The 27,121-nt window shown below is 47.5% G+C and overlaps 1 protein-coding gene across 3 annotated transcripts in view; it reads right to left on the bottom strand.

Annotated features, from left to right (window-relative positions):
• Positions 1 to 23: 23 nt before the first annotated feature.
• The window catches only part of FRMPD1 (FERM and PDZ domain containing 1), a 49,592-nt gene continuing 22,494 nt past the window's right edge, over positions 24 to 27,121 (bottom strand). The window contains exons 2-16 of one of the 3 annotated variants that reach the window (XM_014962567.1): positions 24,443 to 24,547; positions 23,457 to 23,614; positions 21,456 to 21,558; positions 21,025 to 21,070; positions 18,479 to 18,586; positions 13,911 to 14,006; positions 11,369 to 11,494; positions 10,170 to 10,289; positions 9,725 to 9,861; positions 8,370 to 8,496; positions 7,871 to 7,966; positions 6,433 to 6,615; positions 5,811 to 5,958; positions 4,328 to 5,119; positions 24 to 3,057 (exon numbers count right to left, since the gene is read on the bottom strand). In XM_014962567.1, the coding sequence (XP_014818053.1) occupies positions 731 to 3,057; positions 4,328 to 5,119; positions 5,811 to 5,958; positions 6,433 to 6,615; positions 7,871 to 7,966; positions 8,370 to 8,496; positions 9,725 to 9,861; positions 10,170 to 10,289; positions 11,369 to 11,494; positions 13,911 to 14,006; positions 18,479 to 18,586; positions 21,025 to 21,070; positions 21,456 to 21,558; positions 23,457 to 23,614; positions 24,443 to 24,543 (4,668 nt within the window). In that variant the 5' untranslated portion in view covers positions 24,544 to 24,547 and the 3' untranslated portion in view covers positions 24 to 730. Of the gene's footprint in view, positions 3,058 to 4,327; positions 5,120 to 5,810; positions 5,959 to 6,432; positions 6,616 to 7,870; positions 7,967 to 8,369; positions 8,539 to 9,724; positions 9,862 to 10,169; positions 10,290 to 11,368; positions 11,495 to 13,910; positions 14,007 to 18,478; positions 18,587 to 19,552; positions 20,222 to 21,024; positions 21,071 to 21,455; positions 21,559 to 23,456; positions 23,615 to 24,442; positions 24,548 to 27,121 lie in introns of those variants that run through there. The other 2 variants (XM_014962569.1, XM_014962570.1) reach the window with 2 other exon arrangements.

The following is a 27,121-nucleotide window of genomic DNA, read 5'->3' as shown; positions in this document are numbered from 1 at the left end:
GGGGGGGGGGGGGGGGGGGGGGGAGGTTAATCAGAGACTTTCTCAAACACCAGCAAAGAGCAATAGAAGAGCTGGCTGACAGCAGAAACCATATCATAAGAGCAGGATACAGTGTTGCCACCCTCGTTTGAAACAGCCCTCTTCAGCCCTTGCAAGGAAAAGCAGTTAAATATAGCATAGCTTTGTTCCCAAAGAGATTTCCATCACAAGTCCAGACACATCCTCAGTTACAGAAGGTGGATGAAGCAGACTAGGTTCCTCCATATTGAGCCAGCGTGGGATTTGGCATCACTTGAGTCCAGAGTCTGCCTGGAGTACGAGGATGGGAAGGAAAGGCAGGCAAAATGCTTCTCTCTTTCTCCACAGGTGACAGAAGAAGACTAAGACAACACCTTGAAACTGGCCACCTCAAGGCCTTTGGGAGGTGAGGGACAAGCCCCAGTCAAGATACCTAAGCCAATGAAGTACTCTAGGAGTTTGCATGTTACCTAAGGATTCTGTAGGCAGAATTGTGCAAAGCTAGGCTGGAGAGCAGTACACCCTGCCCCATGACTATCCCCTGGACAGGGCAGCTCTCAGGGGATCTAAGCCGATGCGCATGGACACATCCTTCTGTGGCCATTCTTGAGCTGTGAGGCTAAAACTGGGGGGTAGAGCCTGGTAGTGGACAGAGGGAACATGGCTGGGCTCTTCCCCACCCAGTGCACCCATGTGCCACCAAACAGCCCCATCACAGCAAGGGGGGTGCCCTGAACTGCTGCAGGAGACAAAACATGGCAGCTGTAAGGGCTGTGTGTTGGCGAGCGAGGAGCTTGGCACCCAGATCCGGGCAGCCTTGCCCACAAAGCTGCTGGTGAACAGCCTGCACAAGCTGGTGGTAGGTGCCCACCACGTCTCCAAGCGCAGCCCCGAGCTCCTGCTGCCTCTGCCTGCACTGCTGGCAGTGTGTCACCTGGAAGCAGGCCACTGCCAGCTGGACCAGCTGGTCAAATGTCACCCTCAGCACACCCTGCAGCTCTTTGAGGGGCTGCTCTGTTTTCAGGAGCTCCTGGCAACTGGACAGCAGGTCTTGGGAGGCTAAGCCAAGGGCACCCTTGCTCTCCGCACCCTGCTCTGCACATTGATCTTGAAGGTGGGTTGCTTGGTTCCCAGAGAGCTTCCCCACAAGCTCCTGAAGCTCTGTGGTGTAGGCTAGGAAGCAGGAGAAATCTGCAGGGCTCATCTGTGCTTGGTCCTTCAGCTGGCTGAGGGCTTGGACATGAGGGTCCCACTGTGCCACATCCCTAGGAATGGAGACTGGGTAAATGCCCACAGGGGTCCCAGGAAGACTGCAGCTGCTGGATGGTGGGGTGGTGAGGGGCCCCAAAAATGTGCTGCACATGGGAATGGTGGTTTCATGGTCCCCCTTGTCAGCAGGCCTGTGGAAGCAGCTCATATAGGAGAGCCGACAGCTGCACTTGTCCATCCCAAGCTGTGGTGGAGATGTCGTCTTCATTGTGGGAAAACCCAAGGTCCTGGTCACGATGGGGTCAGAAGAGGTCTGCCCATCCTTCTTGTGGTTAAAGCATAGGAAGGAGTGTTTTGAAGCCCCATGATCTCCTGCTTGTTTCCCCAGTGAGCCCAAAGGTATTGGGCCTGAGGAGATGGAAAGGTCTAGAGATGGAGTCAGAGGACCATCCTTCTCCGCCTCAGTAGCCTGTTCTTTGGGAAGAGGCGTCTGAACAGGCTGCGGCTGGTTGTGAACCAAATTTCCTCCATCTTTTCTGGGCTCTCCTGTATCTAACTCCAGACTGCTTATCACTTCTTTCTCAAAGGGTCGTCCAGCTGGGGATGTTTGCATCTCCCTTCTGATAGCATCAGTCTCCATGCATCCACTGGTCTTCTGAGAGGCCAAAAGCTCCAGTGGGAGAACTACCCTTTCCTGAGATGGGCTGGGTGATGTGAGGTCTGTCCTCACCCCAGATGAGAGCCAGGAGAGGCGAGTTATAACCCCTGAAGCGCTGCTGCAATCTCTTAAGAGCTGGGTTGCATCTGGAAAACCAATGTGATTTTTATTGTGCACTTTCCATAAGGCTTCCTTGTTTATCACTTGTCTGCATTTTACCTGTGACAAGGCACTGTCACTGCTATTTTCAGCACAGCTATCACAATTAGCTTTTCTTTCTTTGCAGGGAACTGGGACAGGCTCCTCACACACTGCTTGCTCCCCAGCAGTGGGGAGCAGTTCCTTGTCCTGGGCCAGCTCATGGGTAGAGGCTACAATGGGGCTGTGAGCTGATGGCGGCAGTGTGAATTCATTAGCAGGGCAGGTCACCTCGTGGTCCAGCAATGGGGGTACATGGCCAGCCTTGTGCTGGGCTGCCATTGCCTCACCCACCTCCTCTGGTGCCACTCGGGCTAGCCAGCCTCCAGCGGCCATACAGCTCTGCTCACTTGGCCACCCAGTATTTGTCTTCATGGAGGAACTTTCCTGGGCAGCTCTGCTCTGTCCCCCAGCAAGGGGCACAGCTTCCTCCAGGGACAGGAAAGGTGGATGTACAGCATGTGCAGGTTGGAGGCCACTGTCCACATGTATGGAAAGGCCTACGCTCCCTTCCCTGTGCAGGTCACCCTGCAGGCGAACAGCTGAAATGGAAGAAACCACCAAGTCAGTCACTGATTTTGTTTCCATGGTGTCAGGCTCCATTTCCATCAGATCAGTGGATGGATCTCTCTGGGTGGCAGCAGGCAGTCCCAGCTCTGTGTCCTTCTTGATGTCCTCTGAGGAGGGAGGAGTGGGGAGCTGAGCAAGGAGTGGTGGGGGGGGTGGCCAAGAGCAGCGGCTCTGCAGAGAGCCTGGCAAAGCCAAGGGGAAGGAGACCTGCGAGGTGTAATCGGTTTTCAGGAAAGATCTCCTCTTCCTCAGGCTCTTGGCATATGTCAGCTCCTTCTCCTTTCTGTGTTTCTCCCTTGCTGTCTGCCTTGTCATCAGGTTTTCCCCCAAGCTGTAACACCTTGGTTTCTTTAGGATGCAGGAGGAGTTGTCTGTACCCTCCTGGGACATCATGTTGTAGCCTGCTGGCAGGAAAAAAAAATCACACAAGTCAGGAAATAGTCCCAGACAGCAGAATATGTATCTATGCAGTGGGCCAAAAAATTCTTAACCCAGGCCCTGTGATCACAGACATAAATGTTTGGCAGCAAAGACTGGCTCCCAAGTGCCAAAGGAAACTGTCCCTTATGTTACAATAAAGCACCTACTCAGTACCAGCTATGTCAAGAAAAATAAAGACTCTGGGCCTGTGGCTAAAAAGACTGAAGTCCAGGATTAGTGATGGAAGGCACTGGATAGACTTTCCCTTTATTTACTGGAGTCACTTGATCTGACTGCAGGCACAGCTATAATTCTCAAGTTAAATGTGGTGGTATTAGCAGCAGCTACAGAGAGCGTTGCCTACAGCTGTAGATTTATTAAATTGAATAGAAACATTATCAGAAATTCCCAGCCTGGATATTTAGATAATAAAAATCTCCAGAGATTACAGTTTTGTGCCTGAATGTGGTATTGTTCTTGTGCATGAGCACAAAAGCCAAAATTGTTCTAACTACACAAATTCTTAAGGATTTCAGTTAATATTGAAAGAGCCGGCGGTTTCAGAAACAAGATTCCTTTCCTTTCCAAGAAACTCCAACCACCGGGGAGCTGCTCAGCCACAGAACTCCTTCACCCTGTTTACATAACATGCCTCTGACCCAAAAATTACTTTTGGTCTTGGGGATGTGTGGAACAATAATGTTTTACAGCTTTTAGCTCTCCTCAGCTTGAAGGAAGATACCAGAGTGAAAGTACTGCCTGGCAGTAGGAATATTTGCCATAAAGTGCCCTGTCAGTGGTAGGACACACGTCTTTGTTCTGTTCTGTTTCTGGGACTCATCACTTTTCATCACCAAAGATTTAGCCTAGAAAGTATGCACAGAACTTATGCAGCATGTTGACTTCAGGATTAGGGAGAGCCATAGATCAGCATTCTGGAACTCCTGCAGAAACATGGGGACTTTCCCGAATGCAAAACTCATTTGAAAACTGACTTTTTCTGGGATCCAATGCTTGAATGTGATGACAAAACTCTGCGCAAAGTTGCAGCTCTGACACCTTTGTGCACATCTGCTATATTTCTGCTGAAGAGTGGCTTATGAAGAATGGGTGTTCAAAAGTCCTTCAGAGATCTTGGGAAAACTATGAAAAGCTGAAAGATGGTCCCTCCAGGAAGGCTGGCAGGGAAAACAGGTGACACTCTACCCAGGGAGTGGAAGGAAGGGGACCTGCAGGGAGTGGGTGCGGGTTTACCTGCCAGGCCATCTGGAGGGCTGAGCCTGTCTGCAGCATCATAGAACTCCTCCTCAGAGCTGGTGTCACCAAAGCCTGGGGGTGGCTCCAAAATGAGGTCGCTCGCCTCTGCCATCTGCTCTGCTCCACATGGTACCTCTTCCTGGGCAGATGCATCTTTCCAAGGGCTTCTTTGAGGGCTATGCCTGATCTTATTCCTCTCCACGCTGCCTGCAGGTGGTATGCTGTAGCACAGGCTGTAATAGCCCATGGTGTTTGTATCAGACAGCTTGGTCTCCAGCACAGACGCAGCAGTGTCTTCCCCTCTCTGTTGTGAGGGACCGTCTTCACACCCAGGCTCCTCTGCATGTGGTACCTGCAAGAAACAGAAGTAGTCTCTGTTTTCTGCCCTGCTGGAGCCTCCTGTAGCGCAAATAGGGAAGAAGCTCTTGTCTGAGCTGCTCATCTCCTGCACTGTTGACGTGTAGAAGTGGAAGAACTCCGGCCTGGAGGAAGAGCAAGCTTCCAACTCATCTTCCTCCAGTGCATCCATAGAGTCACTAGAGCCACTCGTCTTAAACCCTCGGCTCTCAGTGTTGGCTGAGTCTGAAGTCTCAGATGTGCTGTCTGTTGCGTTGTCACCCCCATCGCACTGGTAATTCCCTCCAGGTTGGGACTTCATGCTGCCCTTGTCCAGGTTGTGGAGCTCTCCCAGCTCCTCCTCGCTGCACACAGGAGCATCCAAGCAATGCTCTGAGGAGGAATCCAGCTCCCAGGAGTCTTCAGAGTCACTGCAGGTCCGAGATTCGTACCCTGGGATTGAAACACATCTATCAGCCTGTCCCTTGCAGTGGCAAGGAGGAACAGCCAGAGAAGGGTTACGTACTCGCCTGCATAGCAGGGACTCAAAGCCCGGGAGCTGTGCCCTCACTCATCAGCAGACAGGGTGCAATCTGACCTGTAGGGCAGCAACTTGTCAGTGGAGGCTTGGTCCCTCCTGCCTGCTTTGCCTGGTTTTACTGCAGAGCAGTGGCAGAGGGAGCTGCAGAGCAGCAGGCAGGTAACTCACTGCTAAAGCCTCAGTCTGCAGCACCCATGAGGTCGGAGTTATCCTTAGGAGGGACAGGACAGCGTGGCAAACAGACCCTCTCTCCCGGCCGAGGTATGCTGGCAGAGGGGAAGTTGTGCAGGCTGGTAAAAGAGCACAAGTGCTCAGTGACAAGTTTGCTGTTTCAATGACAGTCACTCAGCCTTCACTCTGGGGAAAAGCTGACAGTTCCCTGCTCCACATGTCTAGGGTTGATGAAAACCCAGCACTGCCTGCATCAAGGCTGACAGTCTTAATAATTTGCAGATGCCACTGCACATCCCTGGGCTACTGTTCTAGCACGGTGCTATTCCCAGGAAGGAATAATGCCTCTAATGTTGGAGGACCCACCCACTTTCTCCCCATCCTTTTTGGAAAAAAAAAAAAAGAAAAAAAAAAAAGATTTTTTTTTTAAACCTTCTTCAGCTGAGACACGGTGCAGTTGCTGTTTTTTCTCTCCCCAGGTAAATATGGAGACATTTGCATCCACGAACAGTCTGTAATAGCCAATGATGAGGCAGACAAGATCTTTTGCACTATTTGATTCCAGCAGCAGAGTCAGCAGCTTTTTTTTTTTTGGGGGGGGGGGCTCTGCAAGTTTGTTTTTTTTTTTTTGGGGGGGGGGGGGTGGGGAACAGGGAGAAAACAGTAAAAATGTTAGAATAGACAAATATTGCTTGTATCATAATCTGCAGGAACATGCTGCACACTGAAAAGACATTCCCTGTCTCCCGTATTGCCATCATTGCAGAACACTGTTTTGCATGAGGCACAGAAAAAGAAGAGAAATTGTTTTTCTCGCATTTTGTTTCTTTGATATGTCTCACTGATGGGGGACAGCAGGAAGAATCACTTTTCTTCAGTCATTTCGTATTCTTCCTACAAGCTTTCAATTCTGAGTCTGTTCTAAGTCTTTTGTACTGATGACACCATCAGCTAAATGTTACATTTTGACAAGAATAGGTGGTGTGAATGATTTCCCCCTTGTTCAGTGGCCCTGACACAGCCACGTGCTGGCAATTGTGAAAGCACCACTTACCTTCAGATCCTGCAGGTAGATTTTCACCATGCTCACTTTTTCAGACTCCTCTGTAAGCTCCATCCTGCTGATGTTTGCAAACTCTGCCAGACTTGTTATGATGTTGAGCTTATTATTGATAATCTGGCTCACGCCATACTTGGCACCCACCAACAAGGCAACATACGATTCTCTGTCCTGTAGCTGTAGGGGGAGAGGTGAAATCTGTAGCCAAAATCTGAGCAGGAACCCATTCACCTGTGCCAAGCAGAGACTCCTCAGCCACCCAAATTTGTGTGGTATCTTTTAACATTGGGCTGGGCTGTAACCAGCTGCAAAGGGAGCCCCTCGTTACTTACAGGCTGTCAGGTCACCTGCTCCCAGCCGTTCTCTTCACTGGCTTGGGGACCACCAGTTTCCCTGTGCCACCACAGCAGGTGGCCCCAGAGATGCATCAGCCATCTAGCAGATCCAGAGAGGTGGTCAGCAGCAGGTTGCTATCAGAAGTGTCACCTGGCAGGCTGCACCAGATGGACCTAGCAAGACCTACTGGAGCCTGCTAGAAACTTCAGGAACACATTTTTGGTTTTGGAAGAAATGTCAATGCTTTCTGTTAGGATCAGACACTTAAAAAAAATTAATAAATACCCATATAAATTGGCAGAAACATTTGAGTTTGCACACAAGTGTAATCCTAGGCATTACTCCAGCCCATCAGTAAGGTCCTGCTCTGGTTCAGACCTACCTACACTGCTCAAATCTCTGTACAAAACAGCTTGTGGTCCACAGTTCAGTACAGATCCAAGTGGGGACAGGCAGAAAAAAAACCCATCCAAGAAACCTTTTGTGAAAAGAGCAGTGTTCTTTTTTACAATAAGTTTTAAGCATGGCCAGTATCTTTTCAATAGTTTTTGAATACCTCCCCCTGAGATCTCTTAAGTACTTTATGACGCGCAAAATCTAGACAGAGCTCCTCTGAAGAGCAAAAGTCACAACTTTCAATTAAAAAAACCATGCATAATTATTGTGTAGTCTGGTATGTTATTCACTTCAGTGGAACTATGCTGTGTTACCCTAGCATAGTCCCTTACCAATATTTATTATGATGTCCCAGGACAGGGAAAAGTGTTATGCCTGGAGCTGCCTGAAACAGTATCACCAGAGCTAATATTTTCTATTAGCTAATTTTCTACAAGCATCAAAGCAGACAGGGAAGGACACTCAGTAAGAGGTTGCTAGTCTCACATCAACAGTCAGTTTAACATTTCTGCTTTAGATGGGGTTTGCTTTGCTTTAGACTTTGCTTATCTTACCCCCTGCTGAAGAAAAAGGGTTAAAACTGCTTCTTGTGCCCTATCTTTGCAGTTACTGTCTAAGTACACTGCCATAAGAGATGCACAAAGCAAGGCAGTAAGACAGTATGCCCAAACCCAATTACATAAATGAAGAGCATTCGTACCATCAGGGTGGCATTAAAGATCTTCCCATTATACATCTTCAGGTCTCCCAGTATTTGTAGGTAGCTCAGGCGCACTTGGACTGCTGCAAGCATATGCTTCATTTTGCAAGAGAAGAAATACTGTTTAGAAATATGACAGGCCAATAAGGTTTGACAGGTAGCCTGTAGGCTAAAAGATGTTCATTTCATACAGGACTTTGTATTTCACCAGCACATCTAGCTAGATTTGCGTAGGCAATAGATCTGTACAGGATCATCCCACATTATGACATTTGCCATCTGGCAACGCCAGAAGCAAACTGCAACACAACAGAACACACTATGAAGGGAAATTAGGGTGCGTGCGCAGCAGAGGGAGTTTCAAGAGGATAAGATAGGAGAAAAGCCCCGAGTGGTCCCATAGAGAGTAGACCCACAGAGAAAAGATATTTCCACTTTGGCCCTCAGAGATGCTGACACCATCCTGGGAGGCACCTTGAACCCAGGGGACACACACTACCTTCTGCCGAGGGTCCAGGAGCACCTGGTTCCGCTTCATGTGGTAGCTGATGGCTTTCTTGATATCCTTCCCTCTCATGTTTCGAAGCAAAGTTGGTGAGATGAAGTTTTCAATTCCCCAGTCCCTCCTGCCAGAAAGACAGGGAGGGAGCAAATGTGGTCCAGCAGTGCTGTACCCCAGCAACACAGGAACGTGCAGAAGGCAGTTGGAGAGGCAGAGAAGGGAAAAGACACCACGCCAGTCCAGGATGCACTGAGCTTCATGTCTGGATGGCTCATGCAATGTGACTGCCTCACTCAAATTCACTTCTATGTGCATCTGCTACCAGGTCAGGAGACAGGGTTGGAGGAGCCCGCACTTTCATGCAGAATGCCTGTTTTTACATGGTTATACAGGAGACAATCTACAAGCTTAGTCAGCATAATGGTCTCAATCTGTCCTTGCCACCCAGAGGATGAAGATTCTGTTTTTACATTCACTTTACTTTGATTACAAGGTTATTACATTTTAACATCTCTAGTTCCCTAGACCAACCATGTGGGCCATGTGTTTTGCTGAAGAGTTTATTCAGCCCAAGTGTTAAATATCCAGGAACTAACAATGCTGCAGTTACCTGTAGTCACTGTCGCTGCCCACTGCCTGCCTGTGGTTGGGTATGTGGCTGTATGCAAGGAATCGGTGGTGCTCGCACGGGCTGGTGGAGGTTCAGTGCTGCAGTTACCACACAAGTGTCTGTTACTTAATGATTGGGCCATCACAAGTTCTTAAAGCAGGGTTGCTCTCTAGGGCAAGTGTGTTCTAACAGCACTGATGTGCAGCACAGGACACCTGCTGCTTGTGAAAGCATTTTTTTGTATTTTTTTTTCCAGATCCTCTTACTTCACAGGACATACTACTTATACTGAAATTAGGTATTTCTGATATAGTTCTGATGGATGAAGAGATGTAAAGTACTGGCTGTGCAAAATTGATGATTATCCTTTCTCTCAACTACAGCATACAAGTCTTAGTATACTGGCAGGAGCAGTCTGGGTAACCATAACAATGTGAGAGATTTGCGAGTTCATGTTCCTGCTCTAGCTACAGATTAGAATGTCCCTCTGCTTAGGGACATGCCCAGATGTTATACTGTCACTGTTATTCAAGCAGCTCAGCAGGTTAAAGGGAGGGAGCCTCATGAAGCCACACTGTGCTAAAATGAATAGCACAACTAAGAGACTGCAGTCTATTTGGGTCAGAGACTTTCTTCTATCCAGAGCTAAACACTGGGCAAACATAGAGCTGATGCCACTTTTTGTTGGCTCTTTCTTTTGCCGGGCTTATTCACAACATAACACAGAAATTTGAGAACTTACTCAATGTATTTCAGGGATACTTTCTGTGGCTGAGCGCAAACATAGATCCTCTCCTGTATGTGCAGAGCAGCCAGACGTAACGCCACACTGCATTTCATTTCCACCGCAAATCTTTCCTGAAGCACATCGCTACAGCTCTGGAACAAACACAGCTGAGTTAGCATGATGATGGGAGCTCAAGAAGTAGTCAGGATAAGACCTCTGATATGACTACTGTGTGTCAAAAAAAGCGAGCCACCCAGATCATTTCAATCTCATTCTGTTAAAAAGCCAAGCATCTAAGTTGATTCAAGGAGTTAAGGCAAGTTGAATCCAAATGCTCTGTTCTTAAGTGCTCTGCATTTCACATTCATGTAACTGAACTGGCCTAAGTATGCTTTAGTTCAAAGCAGAAATGAGAGTTGTGTGAGAAAAGCTCCTGAAGCATGGAATGCCTTTATTTCACCTGCAGGTAGAGATATTCAAAGGCAACTGGGTCTTCCTGCAGGAGGTCTAAGGGATCCTTTGGGACAAAGCAGACTCTGAAGAGGCACCGATAGTCGTGAGATTCTCTTTTTTGGACCACCTGCAACAGACAAACAGCATCATACCACAATTACTGCTGTAGTCCCTCCCTTCATAAATGCATAGTAAGCTTCTAGCTTGTATGGACTCACACATTTTTTTAAAGCTACTGGCAAGTGGGATGGCTGCAGATTAACCATTTTCCTTAGAAAATACAAGGAGACATTGCTAGTGTTTGTAATTTTATCTTCAATTCTTTTTCTAGTGACTTGGAAGCTCTGACAACAAAACTTCATTAAATATCCATTGATCTCATATACATGTGAGATAACCAAGACAGAGGCTTCAAGGCCTTATGATAACAGAGGAAGGGGCAAGCTTCTCTGCTTTTAAGTTCAGTCATAAGATACAGCAGCCTTAAACAGATACGTGGATCATCATCATGATGTCAACACAATATTAAGACCCCTGGGTTATATATTAGCATATTTTATTCTGGGCAAATCCCATACAGGCTCAGCAATTAAAACAAAGCAGAAATTCTCAGGGACATGTGCTCAGTGGTTGGACAGTGTTAGGTACCAAATCTCTCTGCATTACAGTGGACCGTCAACAACATCAACAGCATGGAGATAAGCCTCCCAAGTAGGCATGTTCTCACAAATTAGATTAGTCCCAAATTGCTAGCACAGCAAGAGAATTACCAATAGAGCTAACCTCATGTTTGCAGGACACAAACTTTTGATTTAGAATTTAATCACAGTAGCACCTGGCTGGGTTAACTCTCCAACTACCTAGAAAACTGTAAATGGCTGGGTATGCAGCTATTTTAAAACTGCTTCAAAAAGTCCTCTGTAGATGGGCCTATCTGACAGATGACACCAAGCATGTTCATCCCCTACATGATGCAAGCAATACCAGCCTGTGGGTATTGCTCTGTGGGCTCTCTAATCAGAGTGAGCCCCTTCTGAAAGCACCGTTTCTCCATAGGCTCCAGTTAGAGCATTGGTAACACATGCAACAGGCAGAGAGAAGAGGACAGCACCTCTGCAGATGGGGCCAAGGGGACTCCCTCCTGTGACCCCTGCAGAGCTGAGCTGTCAGTCCATGGGTAGGCTGACAGCGAGGGGCTCTCCCCACCTGCTCAATTAACTCCTCCTCGTGCAGCAGGTGGATCTTTGCCACATTGTACTGCTCCTCCAGAGCGAGGGCGAAGTGTGCAATGCTCCGGATGGAGAGCTTCTCCTTCAAGGTGAGAACAATGTCCTGGGAAGGCAGATAGATGGTCAAACAGAATGTAGACGCAGTTGCTGAGCACTGCTAGCATACCACACGAATGTGGATGATTCTAGCCTGCCATGGCAGCCATGTGGGACAGCACTGCATGGGCAGTGGCCAGACACAGAATTTTCTGTTGCTGCAACACAGAGCAAATATTTTAGTGCTGTTTCACAGGAAACTAGTGCTTCTATGATGTGCTGCCTTTCCCTCATCTCTGGCAGCTTCTGAACACATTGACCTAGAACAAACCACAGAGGTCACAAGGTTAGAGAAAGCCTGCAAGTCATCAGAAGTGGAGGTAGAGGAGATGGGAACCTCTTTGGGACACGAAGCACAAGCTTGGCAGTTAGCTGCTGTGCTTTCCAGCTGGATGTCTGAATAACAGAACAATATGCCAGCCAGGCAGTCGGCAGGATGGTGGCCAGAGCCACCCACGTCCACTGATGCCAGCCAGTTGGTACGGAAGGGAGCCAAGGGAACTGCAGGGGAAGCATAGATAAAGGGAGGACAACACATTTCAGTAGATCAGGAGGACAAGGTAGGGAAACTGCAATTTTTGTGGTAAGAGTGCAGTAAGATGCAAACTTCAAGGTGTAATAGGCACCAAATCCATTTCCTAAAGTTCCATGTCCTGGGATGCTTCATGTTGAAAGTTTGGCCTTCCACCTTTTAGCTTGGTGGTGTTCAGTACTTTCTGTCACCCTTGATCAAAATGTTTGCTGTTAACAGTTCTAGCTTTCTAGAATGCTATGACACTTTTTGAAGAAACTAAAAAGAATTGGCGAAAAACACTTCTCCTCACCAATAAACAAGAATTTGAGAGCATAATTGTAAAAATCTTACCAAATTTGAGTGAAACTGGTATTTCAGTTGTATGGAGAAATCTGTTGGAATACTAAGTGCCATGGAAATAACTAGGTTGTTTTTGGCAAACAGAAAACATTACATAAGGCTGGACTGAGTACAAATTGAAAGAGAACTCCTTTGACTCACTCAAGCCTCTTAAGGTAAGCTTAAATGTTTGACTCATCTCAGTGTTAAGCAAAGATCTCTCAAACAGCAGAGAAGAAGAGGAGCTTTTGAAAATGCTTAACTTAGGAAGCATTTTACCCATTTGAGTGCTTCTGTAAGGACACTGGTGAGGGTTGCACTCAACATCAGTAGGGAAAAATCTGTTCCAGCTCAGAGGTGAGCAACTCAAGTCAAACATGAGGAATTAATCCATCTTTTGGACCTTAATCCTTTGCAGGTTGGCATTCAAATCTCTCTTTACAACTCATCTCCCCTTTCCTTACTACCTCTTTGCTTTATTTCTTTATTTTCTTTTTCTCTGCTCTGCAAGTCACAAGACTGGCAGAGTCTTACAAGAGAGTAAGTCTGACTGGCACAAGAGACCACAACAAGTTTGTGAAGTTTGGATGAACTAGACAATAAAGTTCTTTTTGAACAAAGTTTTCAGTGCATTATAAATAAAATCTCCTTGCTTTTCCCCTTTTCACCCTAGAAACTCAAGAATGTCTGTCCATCATGCATCTTTTCGACAGTAACTGCGCAGCTGCAGGACATCATATGTCCTTTAAAAAAATTATGGCTTCCAGTCATTGTGCACAAACAAATCTTATTAACTCTGATATAAAGACTAAGCAACTCTAAAGATCAGGCTAGAAAAATTTCACATTTGTAAGCCTATATCTAAACATGGCAATTACAGAAAGTGCTAGATTAATGGCTCTGGAGAGCAGCACGTTGTATTTTGAAGAGAATGATGGTAAGTTGTCTATAATGCTTCCAAGTACAAGTGATCCTTGGGAGGTGGTACTGCTGTTCCATCTCAAGGGGTTGATCAGTTTTCATGTCTCCACAGGGAAATGTTTTCACCGGTGCAGAAATGAGGCTGGAACACGGACAGGCACTTTAAGTAACAACTGGCATAATTGCACTTGCTGAGTTCACACGCTATCCAAATCTGGACTCTACTGTCCCAGTCCCAAGCCAGGAATTGTTCTCCCTCTTAGGAATGCAGATTGTCACTGCTATATTAAACAACCTCCTCTGTATTCTGCCATGTGGTTTCCAAGAAAAGCAACATTTGTGAGGACAGCTGCTGATTTGCAGTTGCCCACCAAGCTGTCCTCTTGCCCAATTTCAATCACACTTCATAAAGCTGTAGTGGTCTCATAGCTGGGTTCCTCCAAGTTCTGTGAAAATTGGTTGCTAAGGAAGTAGATGCCTCCTCTGCAGAAAGGGCATGAAAAATGCAGCATGCTCACCACCAGCCACCACTCCAGTTCCCACTAGCTGGCCAATACAACCAAAAGGTTGCAAGTTCCACTGCATGCACCTTTCCTACTAGATTGAATTCAGGTGGTGAGAACAAAGAGAGACAACCAAGCATCTTTACCTTCACAGTAGTGCTCGCCTCAAACCTGAAAGCTTTCGTCTGTCCATTTTCCAAGTATACCTTGAGAACATTGGGCATACAAAGAAGAGAATTCCCCTGTAGAAGAAAAGCAACAGCACTAATTCTTGGACATTAAGCCTCCAGGCATTAGGCTGCTCTGCCTGACACAGAGCATCCTGTTATAAATTAAAATCTTTCTCTGCTTTTGCAATCTTCTGTGGCACCAAGCTTTATTCCCTGATTACAATTCTGGCACAGAACAAGGGAAAGAGAGCATAACAAATGCCTTTACCACAAAACTGCATCCAATGCAATAGCTGCACATGGCCCTGATATGCCCTCTGTTCAGCTCCCACATGGCACAGGAAGATCTGGCAGGAACTGAAAGGTGAGACGCATCCTCGCTGCTCATTACCAGAAAAGCAGCAATATCTGCTGGAAAAGATATCTTCCCATTATTGGGCAAGAGCTACCCAAACCCTCCATGCTACTGTGAATAGATCTTGCACACCATTGGAACGGTGTAGGATTCAGCTAAACATGCAGTGGTACTTCTATCGATCATTCCCCTAAGATTTGTTGACTCTGGGACTTCCCAAACAAGAGGATGCCACCAGAGTTTCTTGAGGTAGGTCTCAAATGCATTAGACAAGACAATGACTCCCATAGTAAAAGCACCTCCATTGGGTGCTCTGAGAAGGGTCCGGGAACTTGCCCTATGTCCTTCTGAGGCTGTCTAGCGCTGCACCTTTCAGCCTTCCACTTTACTCGTTTAGTAGAGCTCATTTGCACCTTCCTGATTGTTTTCAGCCTTATTCCTCTTGTTCACTGCTGAGAATGTTTACTCCTCTCCCACCCTCTGCTGAGAATGTTTACTCCTCTCCCACCCTCTGCTGAGAATGTTTACTCCTCTCCCACCCTCTGCTGAGAATGTTTACTCCTCTCCCACCCTCTGCTGAGAATGTTTACTCCTCTCCCACCCTCTGCTGAGAATGTTTACTCCTCTCCCACCCTCTGCTGAGAATGTTTACTCCTCTCCCACCCTCTGCTGAGAATGTTTACTCCTCTCCCACCCTCTGCTGAGAATGTTTACTCCTCTCCCACCCTCTGCTGAGAATGTTTACTCCTCTCCCACCCTCTGCTGAGAATGTTTACTCCTCTCCCACCCTCTGCTGAGAATGTTTACTCCTCTCCCACCCTCTGCTGAGAATGTTTACTCCTCTCCCACCCTCTGCTGAGAATGTTTACTCCTCTCCCACCCTCTGCTGAGAATGTTTACTCCTCTCCCACCCTCTGCTGAGAATGTTTACTCCTCTCCCACCCTCTGCTGAGAATGTTTACTCCTCTCCCACCCTGGACTTCCCATTCAGCATATCTTTCTTATGTTCTTGGACCAGGCATGTTCCCCCGATCTTAAAGAGCTTATCTACTTGTCATGACAGTCTCAAGGCTGAGAATGGCATTTCTAAGATGATCTCTCCTATGTTTCATTTGCCGTCTAACACCTTATAAATTTCACAGCCTTGGTTCCTCTTGATAGACAGCCCATATACCCTGGAAGTTCTAGCAGAACAAACATAAAACACTTCTGAATCTTGTTCCTTGTTCCTCCCCTCCCTGTTTTGTGGGGTTCAAGCTGCCTAGAGTCATCATTGGAAAAAAAAAAAAAGAGTGAATATTGCCACTATTCCCAAACCCAAGCTCTAACTCCTTTGTGTGAAGTAGCACGAATACATCACGTGTCAGGCTTTGGGTCCTCCAACAACTTCAGAAAAGTGATGCTGGTTTACACCAACTGCATATTTTCTCCATTATGTCCTGCAGCCTCGGGTTATCATATGGATGGGGCCTTGTGCAGCCAGCAGACAGCAGAACTTGAACTTTATATAGAAATTCGTTTACAAATGAAACATCACCATTCTCCTGGTCAGATCCAATTAGCTGGCCAGAACACCCAGATGGGATTTCTCTCCTTTTGTGCAGGCTCTAATAGACTTCTATGAATTAATTCAGAAAGCTGCTTCTATGGCTTAAGCAGCTGTACCCCTCCTGTTTTGTCTGATACAAGGTTGATTTACTCCATGTTACAGCCAGGCCCACAGCTTCTAATAATATACTGACTGATGCTGACCTGAGCATCCTGAGGGACGTGTCTCTTGCATATCATTTAGTTATATGAGAATACATAATAAGTTTGGAAGAGAAAATGGAGGCTGGATAGCATTTCAGCTTATTAACAATTTATGTTCCCAAACTGGAGTTTCACGTTTCAACTGCAGAAAGCAGCCTCTGGGCTCCTTCCAGTTGCCACAAAGATCACTTAGCAATGTTCCATTAAGATGAGAAGAGTAGTATATTTACTGAAACAGAAGGCTTTGCAGTTTTTCAGGGCCATAAAACCCATTTTGGCTGTCCTAATATGTCAGTCCACTGAAAGGAGAGTATTTCTAAAACACTCAAGCAGAGTAGCTGCTCTCTATGGTGAATAGTGCTTTTCCAGAAAGAAGTCATAAATATGCAACAAATTTATTTATTCTTCCTTTGTGCTAATACTCTACTGTTCAAGACAGGGTCCATACCCAACTGGTGAAAAAGGAAGCTAACACCAGTGGGATCCCAACACCCAAATAAATTTCTCTTACCTTTATGTTCTCACTAAATGAATAGCAAATTGTATATTGATTGCGTCCCTCCTCTGTGCTTGCAAAGGTACATTTAACTTAGCTCAGCAGAGAATTGACAGAGGCTTTCTACGAAGTGCAGAGTACAACGTCCCCTTCGTAAGTGCCTTCTTCAGACCTTCTTTGCACTCAGTAAGTCAATGGCATAGATGTGAGACCTTCATGTGCTGCAATACCAGTGCCCAGTCTGGCTGAAAAAGCTCCATGGAAGCTCCCAAGCAGATACTAGCATGAACCTCCAGAAGAAAAGCAGAGTCTGCTAGCATTTTCAGGTCTGGCTGTACCCATTACCACGCTTGCCCAAGGCCTCTCAGTCATCTCTGCCTGGGACCACTCCTCTTCCTTCCCCTAGTCCCTAAGCTATAAGGCCTGTGTGTCATGTCTCCCAGCTGCATGAGGGGTCCAGCACCTGGCTTCTATGTCAGTAATGGTGGCCCAGCTGTCATAATGCTTGGACAGACCTGTCATTGACATCTGAGGGATGTGAACACAGCCCTTGGTACAGCAGAGACAAGCCTTGCAGCAGCTCCAGCACATCTGGCAACAACTTGGTTGGAAGGAAAGGATGCCAGAGTCTAGAGAGATGTAACTGGCAACCATGTCAGGAGTTACACCTGACCCTCTCCTACTCTAATGAGCGGGCAGAGAAGGAGAAGGAGTCCTCACAAGCCTGGAGTCAGCCACAGGTGCTAAAGCATTCTCTCTGTGCCTGTCTAATAGGCTGGTGACATCAATGGTGTCTCTGGCTGCACCTCTGCCCTGGTGCAGGGTGGGAAGAGGAAAGGCCTCCTGAGCTGGGTCAGGAGAGCTCCCTACCACCAGAGTTGGAAAACAAGAGACAGCCTAGAAGAGAAGAAGAAAAGGGCCTAATGGCTGGCTGATCGTCACTGCAAAGTGCAAAGAAGCAAGATTTGGTCAGACCTGAACAACTAAACATCACTAATGAGTCGGGGACAGGAGCTGGGGATTTTGACCACTGAAATTTTTCAATCCAAAGGAGAAAGGAAAACTCAACAGTTAAAGACTCCCAACTAACCCCAGTTCATCCCAACCACATTGAGCTTTGTAAGTTACACAGAAAGAAGAAGGAAATATTTAAGGGCTGTTCTCCCCTCAGGAAAGCTACGAGTGTTCTCACTGCTTCCCCTTTTCTACTACAGGTAGACCCATATCTACCCACTCATTTGTTATCAGTGCTAGAAACCCTGTGATAAATTTGCAGCATTCCTCCAGTGAGCTGTGATCTTGTTTCACATAAGAACAGATTGGCTCAGCTTACAGACAGTCTATTATGGAGGCAGCTGTGAATGCTGTGTGCAAACCTGCTGCAAGAATATGAAACACAACAAGCTGTCACCCTATCAGCTAGAGAACATGTCAACTTTAGCAGCAAAGCAAAGTCACCAGTACCAAAGTCTCTGAATACAGTGCTACCTGAACACTGCTGAAGGCTAGGAAGATATCCCAGCTACTTTGGCAGCAAATAAACCTGGCACAGACAGTAGGATTCACCTCTCATCTTTGGGGTTAGGATTTGTCATGCCCAAACTTCAGTCTAGGTTTACTATGGAGAGATTAGTACCTCAACAGATGACTGCTACACCCCATAGCTGTGTAATGTTGATTTAAAGTTCACCTGATGGTAAAAGAGCATTTTCCATGTCTAAGTAAGAAAATCATATATAAAAGCCCCTGGAGATGCCACTGCTTACCCCAGTCACCAGTGAGCCTAGGGATCAAGTTGGGACAAGATGTCTGGATGCATATCCAGGACAGACCCACAGAGTGACGGTGCAGCCACCCTGTAGGTCCTGCCCACATTATCCCACCCTGGCATCAGCCCACAGGTGTGACCCGCTTCTTCCCAGCACGCAGTGCCCCACTGACCTGTGTATGTCCATTCACCAGCACTTCCTCTGCGAACCGTACTTTCACAGGGTTTGTTTTCAGCCTTGCCCTCTTCTCTGCAGTAAGAAATGACGACTTAGGCCCACCCTGTAAAAATAACAGCACTGGGTTGGCAGCTCAGTCTGTTGCACAAGAGGCAAGGTGCGACCATACACCGACGCTGCTCACACCACATGCCTGGCACTTACAGGACCAGGTGCCACTAGCAGTCTCTCAGACCCAGGCTTGCTTCAGACCTTCACCAATCTGGGCCATTGCTGCCTTTGGAGCCCAAACCCAGCTGTCCAACAAGTGGACTCATGTGTACACACTCCTAATTTCACTGCATGTTAACCCATTACTGTATTTAGGCACCTCCCTAACTCCCACAACGAAGCCAGAATAACAGTCATTCTTTTAAGTCAATCTGCCAGCATCTGGCTTGCAGTGGGGTTATGCAGTGCCATCACCAGCACGCGCAGAGTGCCCTGCAGTGACAGACAGAACCCCATCAGGGTTTCACAGGAACACAGCTGTGAATCACCACTTCCCAGTGCAGCCAGGGTTTCTAGAGCATAGTGTCATATTGCAAATGTTTAAGAAAACTACCCAACACTAAAAACCCTACTTGACTTAATCGCACTGTTGTCAAATAACCATGGTTTCACCGTGATAGGGGCCTACCAAGCTCACAAGACACCACACGAGTTCTTGTGCCTGTATGTCCTGTTCTTGTAAAGCACAGTATTACCCAAGAAGAACAGAGGCAGTATCCCTCAGTATTGCCCCAGACAACTTTGAGGTAAAGCAATTCCTCCATTCTTGCTAGAGGCACAGCTGCCTCCCAGCCTGCCACAGTCCCATCTTGCCCCAAGGCCATCTGGCAAGGATGGAGAAAGGCAGGCAGGCAGGAGCCTGTGCCTGGCCAACAAGCCCTTCCAGAGTCTGCCGGGCCGTAGGGAGCATCATGCCCCACACCCTGCCTTGAGGAGGAACAAGGCCCCCCACATCCCTTCTGGTGTGGCCAGGGCAGCCCCAACAGAAGGTCTGGTGCCCGTCGATGGGAGGTGTTACCTCTCAGCTCTAAGCACAGCTGCCTTCAGAGCGGGGCAAGAGCCAACCCCAAAACCAAGACCAGCCTTGGCTGTATTTGGAGGTCTCCTTAAAGTCCTTAAAGTGACCTGCAAAGGAAAAAACAAAAATGGGTTCGTGCCCCGTTTGCTTTTCAACAATGCATGAAGGCCTGTGAAGGGTGTTCCAGATCCATGAAGGGTTTGCCAGATCCTTTTTTCTCTGGCAAAAGGGAAAATTTTCCCCCTTTTGGCAGGCATCCAGGTCTTGCATGAGTAACTCTAATTTCCAGAGCCAGATCAAGTACTGGCAAGACCGACAGCCAGTATACGAGGCAAGAGAGATCACATTAACAGAAGAGGGAAGCCACTGTTCAGTGGGTTTGCTTAAAGTTTTTCTGGTTATTTTGGCTTTGTGCACATCTGTTGAATGCCAACACACATAGGAAGCGTTGGACAGGAAAAATATATTTAAGAGATTTTCTCTTTACTGTATCTTTACCGAATGGCAGAAAAAACTCATGACCTTAAGCCTGAGAGCTCCCATAACTCTTCTGAAGGAATCATCATTCTTGTTTTTAAGAATAAATCAAAAAAAAAAAACAACACCCTCCAAACAAACAAAAAAGACTCCCAAAATGCTTTCTGGGGCAGGGCCGGGGGGAAATCCCCCTCAGGCCACTTTCATACATCACAAGAAGCCAAAAGGCACACAAACCCAATTTTGTCGTTGCTTTGCAGCTCAACTTTTACACACATTGAAATCCTCATGGATAAACACATCATATCATCATGCTCGTGGTACTTGCCTTCTGGGGAATTTTATGCTACAGGAATGGTCAATCAGTACCAAAGTTTTGTACTAAAACTTAGCTTCTGTTTCCAAACTGTGATCCACACCCAGGTCCCAGCCCTTAACCACACATGGTCTGGAGAACAAGGGATAATTTTTACCAGTGCTCTAAGTAAAAGCTCAAGAGCCTCCAAGGAGCATGTAGGGTGAGTGCTGAGCCTTGCAGCCTTGGCACCTGCCTTTTGTGCCTTGAGTGCAGAGACACGCATGTGAAGAGCACTCCAGGCTGTTCTTGGAGGGCTGGAGACAGCTTGCTGGGGAGACCTGCCTGCATCCCCATGCGGAGCCCACTGGACCCTCATGGTTCCTCATGGAGCCTGCAGCTCCAGGGAGCATGGCCTCAGACCACCCAGCAAGCCTCTCCAGGCAGCAGGCTCTGCAAGCCACCTGCCCCCTGCAGCCAGGAGAGCTGTGAGGAGTTGCCACTGATTCTGTCCAAAACCTGTTCAAAGGACATGCATGAAAGCAGAGGACCCTTGCAGTCCCTCACGGCTTCGGTCGGGCGCCTGGGTCCTGCATGGCAGCCCAGCTGCCCCACCTTCACTGCAGGCCACGCCACCAGCCATGGCCATCTGGGGCAGTGCTGCTGGGAGTGCTGAGAGTGCTGAAGAAAGGCCATTTACCGACGTGCAGCGCAGAACAGTTAGGAGGAGCTCATCATCGGCCTCCCTGAAACAGAGACAGGCAGTCAGATAGGGTCAGCAGCCACCTGCGCCCTCCTCCCCAGCATCTCAACCATTGGCCCCTCTGCCCCAGGTGAGGGAAGGCCCTCAGCTTGGCAGGGCACAGCCTACCAGGCACTGCCACCGTGTCAGAGAGCAGGGAATCCCTCTCTCCTGGGCCTCCTGGTGTCCTTCAACCACAGGATGGGATCGTCCCTGCGGGGCTGCCCTCCGCCCAGTCCAGCACCCCAGGAGGCAGCAGGATCCCCCTCAGCAGAGTCCAGCCCTACAGAGCCATGCACCTTCACAGCCCTTGGTGAGACCTGGTCCCCACACCTTTCCTCTCACCCTCAGCCACCTCATCCACACCAGCAAGACATGCAGGACCACACCTGATGATGTCAGCCACTCGTTCGACAGACAAGTCATGCACTGCAGTCGAGTTTATCCTAAGGAGCTGGTCACCCGGCTGCAGCTTCCCTTCAGCAGTGCTCCCTGCGGGCAACCGACACACTGTTAGTCATGGATGCTCCGTGCTGGCAGACCTCATCCCACCAGGGATGATCACTGCAAGCTCCCCTTCCCACCTGTCTCAGCAACTGCCTCTGGGTGGCAAAATGAAAAGGGGCCAAAGGATGTTGGGCCCTGATGCCAACTGGTGTACCTCTGCCTGTATTCATGCCACCTCGCCCAGGCTGGCCCCTAGCCCCACAGGATGCCCCCAGACAACAGAAAATCACTCTTGCACATGTCTTTTCCTTTGTCCCAGACCACCTCACCATCCTCAGACAGAGGCTCCGAGTAATCTGTGGGAGGACGGGGGCAGCAGCACTGCCTTGCCCTCTGCCTGCTCACAAGTGCTCCCTCTCTGTGGGATCTTCTGCACCCCAGCCTGACCCTGCTGGTCACATCCCAGCCGCTGACCACAAGCAGCGCACAGGCCTGGGCTCAGCACTGCCAGCATGCTGCCATTCCAACCAAAGTGCTGCAGCAGTCCCCGGGAGATGTGGACTGGATTCCCAGCAGCTCCTCTCTGCAACTCGGGAGAACATGGAGGAGGTCTCCTTAACCACAGTGTCTGCTGGGAGGATCCACAGCAAGGGGAAAAGATGGTTTCTGAGCTTTGCTTTCCAGGAGAGGAGCAGCTGCAAGATTCAAGGGGCTAAGGAGCAGGCGGACCTCTGGTCTGAGGAAGAGTGTGCATGCAGCCTCCAGCTCCTCCACAGCCAGCCTGCTGGCCCAGGCACACTATTGAATTTCTCTGCCAGATAGGTGTGCCCACAAACCCACCTCTCACCCATCACCTGTCCCTCAGGTAGACCCTGGCATCAGGTACCATACATGAAAGGCAAAACACATCATTTGGAATGAAACACCAGGCTTTTGGCTGTGGGGTCCCAGAGCAAAGTGCAGGACTTGCAAAGACAGATTTCTCTGTGCTTCAGTTCTAATAAAATTTTGATTCTTTCTGACTAGGAAAAAAGAAGAGAGTAACAGAAAAACTCCTTCTTCACTTCTTAGACCTCAAGACTCTCAGTGAATTTAGCCACATTTCATATGGAAGGAGCATAAAGAGAAAATTTCCCTCAAAAGCACTGTAAAAGGACAGAGACCATATTTTATGCTAAACATCCCACAAGCATGAGCTTTTGGACAGGCCATTCTCCCAGGCAGATGGAAATGCCACATCCCACATGGGTGGCCAGAGGCAGAGCCCTGGCCAGCCCTCCAGCCACCCTCCCACAAACCCGCCTGCCCAGATTGGACACAGTCTTTCTCTGGCTGTCACACTCACACAGACAGGTAAAAAGCAAGCATTTTTGCGTACCCATTAAAATATAAAAGGTAAATTAAAAAAAAAACAGATTCACAGTTTTAGATTCAAAACCGCCAAGCGACATTAAAAGCAGAACTACATCCCTCCCTTATATAACTGGAAGACTTGATCTGCTTGACTTGCCCAGAATTTCACATAGGCTGCCTGTAACTAGCAGTGATCATCTCCACATTACAGGGCTGTAAGCCTGGAGAGCATATTCTGCACTGGGGCCACTGCAGAATAAGAACTCTAGATTAAAGTCTTCCTTTAAATTTCAGATAAAACACCAGAAAGAACTTTGGTTTGAAGCAGCTTTTTGCAGGTTTTTGAAGGTTAGCTGTGTCTGAATGCAGAGCCGTGAAGCCAGCATTGGCTTAGGTTTCTTCCAAGCCACCAGAATCAGGCAGGTGTTGAAGCACTCTGCACGCCACAGGCTTTTGCCCTCAGTATTCAAGGATCACATGTCAACCAGAGCTACCTCATCAACACCTGGCAGGATTTTATCACTAAGGCTGTATGGGACAGTTCAAGCTTCTCACACTTGTGACTGTAGGGAGAAGAAAATGGTACTTACCTGCAGTGACCGATGCAATCGTAAGAGGAAGGGTTGGACAAATCTCAAAGCCATAGTGATGGAGGACCAAATCTTTATATACTGTGACAGTAAGTTTGACACGGCTCGGGGGCTGGCCACTGCCATCACTGGTACTGTCTGTCACAGATACTCTGCCCCTGTGAGACAAGAAGCTGGTGATTAATTAGATATAGTTAGAAGATACTTTGTCGGAGGGACAGGACACAGACACATACACATACACTCAGCCCCACTTTCAGTGGGCTGCACCAGTACTCAGAGAAGACTGGTGCAGCCCACCTCAAACTTCCCTGGTTACCCACAGGTGGCTCTGCACCATGCAGGCCAGCAGTGGTTCCCCAGGCTCCACAGAAAGCCCAAGACATCAGACCAGTGGCACCAGCTGGTTGTAACCACAACTCCTTCAGCCACCCCAGCCCAGTGATCATATGGAGGGAGAACTCCAGGTGTGTCCCACAGCAAGCCCTGACCATGGATCACAGCAACACCTTTACCCAGCAAGGCAGTGAGGGAATGTACAGAGCTCTGCTTCTGCCAGAATGCAGGCCAGCCTAATTTTGGTTCAGAGACCTTAGGAAAGTAAAGCAGCAGTGGGCCAGGATCCTTTGTAATGCAACCCAGTCTTGCCCTAAAAATACAGGCCTATGGCAAGACACAAAGAGAAGTAAAACCCCATCTTCAAGAAAAGCATATTTTGCATTAAGCAGTGTTGTACTTCTGTAGATGTGGCTCACAAAACCAGAATGGGTGAAACAAAGAACATCTGCCCCTGGAAACCAAGGGGGATGATTAAAAAACCTTTTTTTTTTTTTTCTTGGGACTACTGTATGCATATTTCCCAAGAACAACTAAAATAACGAGTAAGATCTGCAACTTGTGATTGTGCCTGTTTGCTGGGAACAAGCCTGTGCTGTCTCTGATCAAAGGTGATCAACAGATATTCCTTTCACAAAAAACATATTTACCTGGATGCACCATCCCGAGAGCGGTGAAGCCATTTTGCTACCATTTGCTCTATTCTACATGCTTTGCGTGTCTGGATTAAGTTAGTCTCCAAATCTTCCATTTACCTGAAAGTGGCAGAAATCACAGGAAAACAGAATGATAAAAGATTGAGGAAATCTTCCAGGCACAGTTCAGAGTTACATATACCAATTTACAACTCTTTTGTAATAAAGAGATCCAATGGTACCTTGGGAAGACCATGTGCTTTAACAGAGGATGTTAATGTCTGTAACACTTACTATGATTCTTCCTGCCCATCTAATCTCCCCTGCCTGATGCTTTTGGTTAGTCCATGTTGGTGGTCATAGTGCATTAGCTTTTTACAGGGAGCGACAGGGAATGACAGCAGGGAATGACACAGTAACCTCAATATTCCTTTTTCATGGTTTCTGGATCCAGTGATCTGTTTTCTCAACAAGAGAAAACTGCTGTACCTAGTCATATGAAATCCCTTCTCTCTTTTAGTCAGAGATCTCTGAAGGGTAAGTTTGGTAACATCCACCTGTATGTTGATCTAAACTGGACATGCTTCTCCCATTGACCATCATTTCAGGGACAAATACACAGCCTTCAGCCTCGGTGGGCCAAACACTTCAGGCTACAGCAAGTGAGGTCTATAGCCAACTCCTGGCTGCCTTGGGGAGGCAGAGAGCTGGTGTATTCCCTCCCTGTGACAGATTTCCTCTTGGATTAGAGAGTGGTAATGGAGCAAGAACCTGAGTGGCCAGTGTAAGCTGCTGCACACTGCTGTCTGCACTAGCAGAAGCAGTCTCTAAACCAAGGTCATAAGCCCAAATTTGCCTCTGATAAAACTGGTCCCATGTACTGACATGTACTAGTCCTAGAGCTCTGCAAACGTATGTGGGTCCAGAAATTAGTAAAATGAATGGCTCATCCTGGATCTTCCATTTAAAAACTCTAGTCCAACAATATGAAAATGGTAACTCACCCAACCTGCTCCTTGTGCAGGCACCCTTTGCTGCTGATGGGATGCTTTTAAGTCCTCCTGAATGAAGAACTGCAGCACTAGAAGAGTTTGGCTCAGATCTGGTAAATTCATTGGGACTTTAATAGCAACTAAAACCATTCCTTCTTTTGAAGATGCAAAGGCTAGGTCAGGTTCCAGACCCCAAACTGAACCTGCCAGTCCACTATCCTTCTACCAAACCAGGTAATTTGCCAGCATAACATTGTTCTTTCCAAGATACAGAAAGCCTATAGCCACATACCATTTTCATTACTCATTCAAACACTGGAAAGAACTGTGGGCTGCAAGTGAACCAAGCACAAAATGAAATAGAAAATAGGTCTGTATCTACAAGAAGTCATGAAGAATATAAACTGTTTGTATTTCAGTAAGGAAACAATTATTATAGCCATGTTTCACACTGTCTTCCAGTCAGCTTGCAAGATTTCTATGTCCTCAGCTCCTGTCTCTTGTCTTCCACTCAAAGAACAAGTTCTGCGCATCAGGGACATAGTCTGTTATGCTGGGACAGCACATGGGACAGAGGGGTCCTGGTCCATAGCAGGGCCTCTGCTGTAGCAGAAATAGCAGTAAGTTAACTTAAGAATAACAAGATATAAAAGAGATGGTTGGAAACTGACAGAAATGAGGCACAAAATATTTTGTCTCAACACAAACTGGACCTCTTCCCTTCAGCACCCTCCCAACTCACAACACTCCCCCAACTTGTCTTCAATAAAAAGAATGAGAGGACAGGACCAACGTTTGTTGATGTCTCTCTTCCTCCCAGGAAGCCATTGTGGCCCATTTCACTACCTGCCTGTGTAGCCATGGACAGAAATGAGGGCCATAAAATTCAGCCCTTCAGGAGTTCTTTCACTGAGTGTTCTCTGGGTTGCTCTTTCTTATCAACGCAATTCAAAGCTGCTCCTTCAGCTACACTGCTCCTATGCTGCTCCACAGCATCTCTGAACCAAAAATGAGTACCCTTGCAATCAAGCAGTGCTTTCTGAAGGAAACTAGAGCTTGTAGGATGGGAAATCCGCTCCCTTTCCAGATGGTGACTGAGAAGCAACCGCAGAACAAGCAGAAGTGGTTCTGCAGCCTGAAAGACGCAAATTGGCCATGTCAAACGAAGGCCTGTGCAGCCATGGTCTCTGCTTAGTACATTCCATTTCAGCCTCAGCATTTAACTGTTTGTGATAGTCACCTCTGCAGACACTGTGACACCCACGCAACAGTGTGGCTACAACCATCTTCTGACTGACTGAATTTCTCTTCTCATAAAGTGCTTTGGCTTTCCTACATCCCTTCAAATGCTTTAACATTCCCCTCTGAGCCACGGGGAAAGTCCTGCTTGCAGCTGGTCCTTCCTCCTGAGATGCTCTCCATTTAGATGCCTGGAAGTCACCTGCTTCAGCTACTGATGCACTGAGATCAATTGTTCTCTGGTGCTTTCTCATTACCTCCATGTGGACCTCACCTTCTACCCCTGCCCCATATTTTTTACTTCTTTGCAGAAAGGATGACCTTTCTATGCTTCTGCTCTGCTTCACAAAACAGAACTTCTGGAGAAAATCTCTTAACCTGCAGGACAAGGAGGAAAAGCTTCAAGAACATACACAAATATTTAAAAACACCAGCTGGTATACTAAAAGAGACACCCACCCCC

This window comes from Calidris pugnax, unplaced genomic scaffold (assembly GCF_001431845.1).
Source record: "Calidris pugnax isolate Ruff unplaced genomic scaffold, ASM143184v1 scaffold499, whole genome shotgun sequence".
Lineage (NCBI taxonomy): Eukaryota > Metazoa > Chordata > Aves > Charadriiformes > Scolopacidae > Calidris > Calidris pugnax.
The sequence above is the reverse complement of the archived record's forward strand: the minus strand, read 5'-3'. Positions and strand labels throughout refer to the sequence as shown.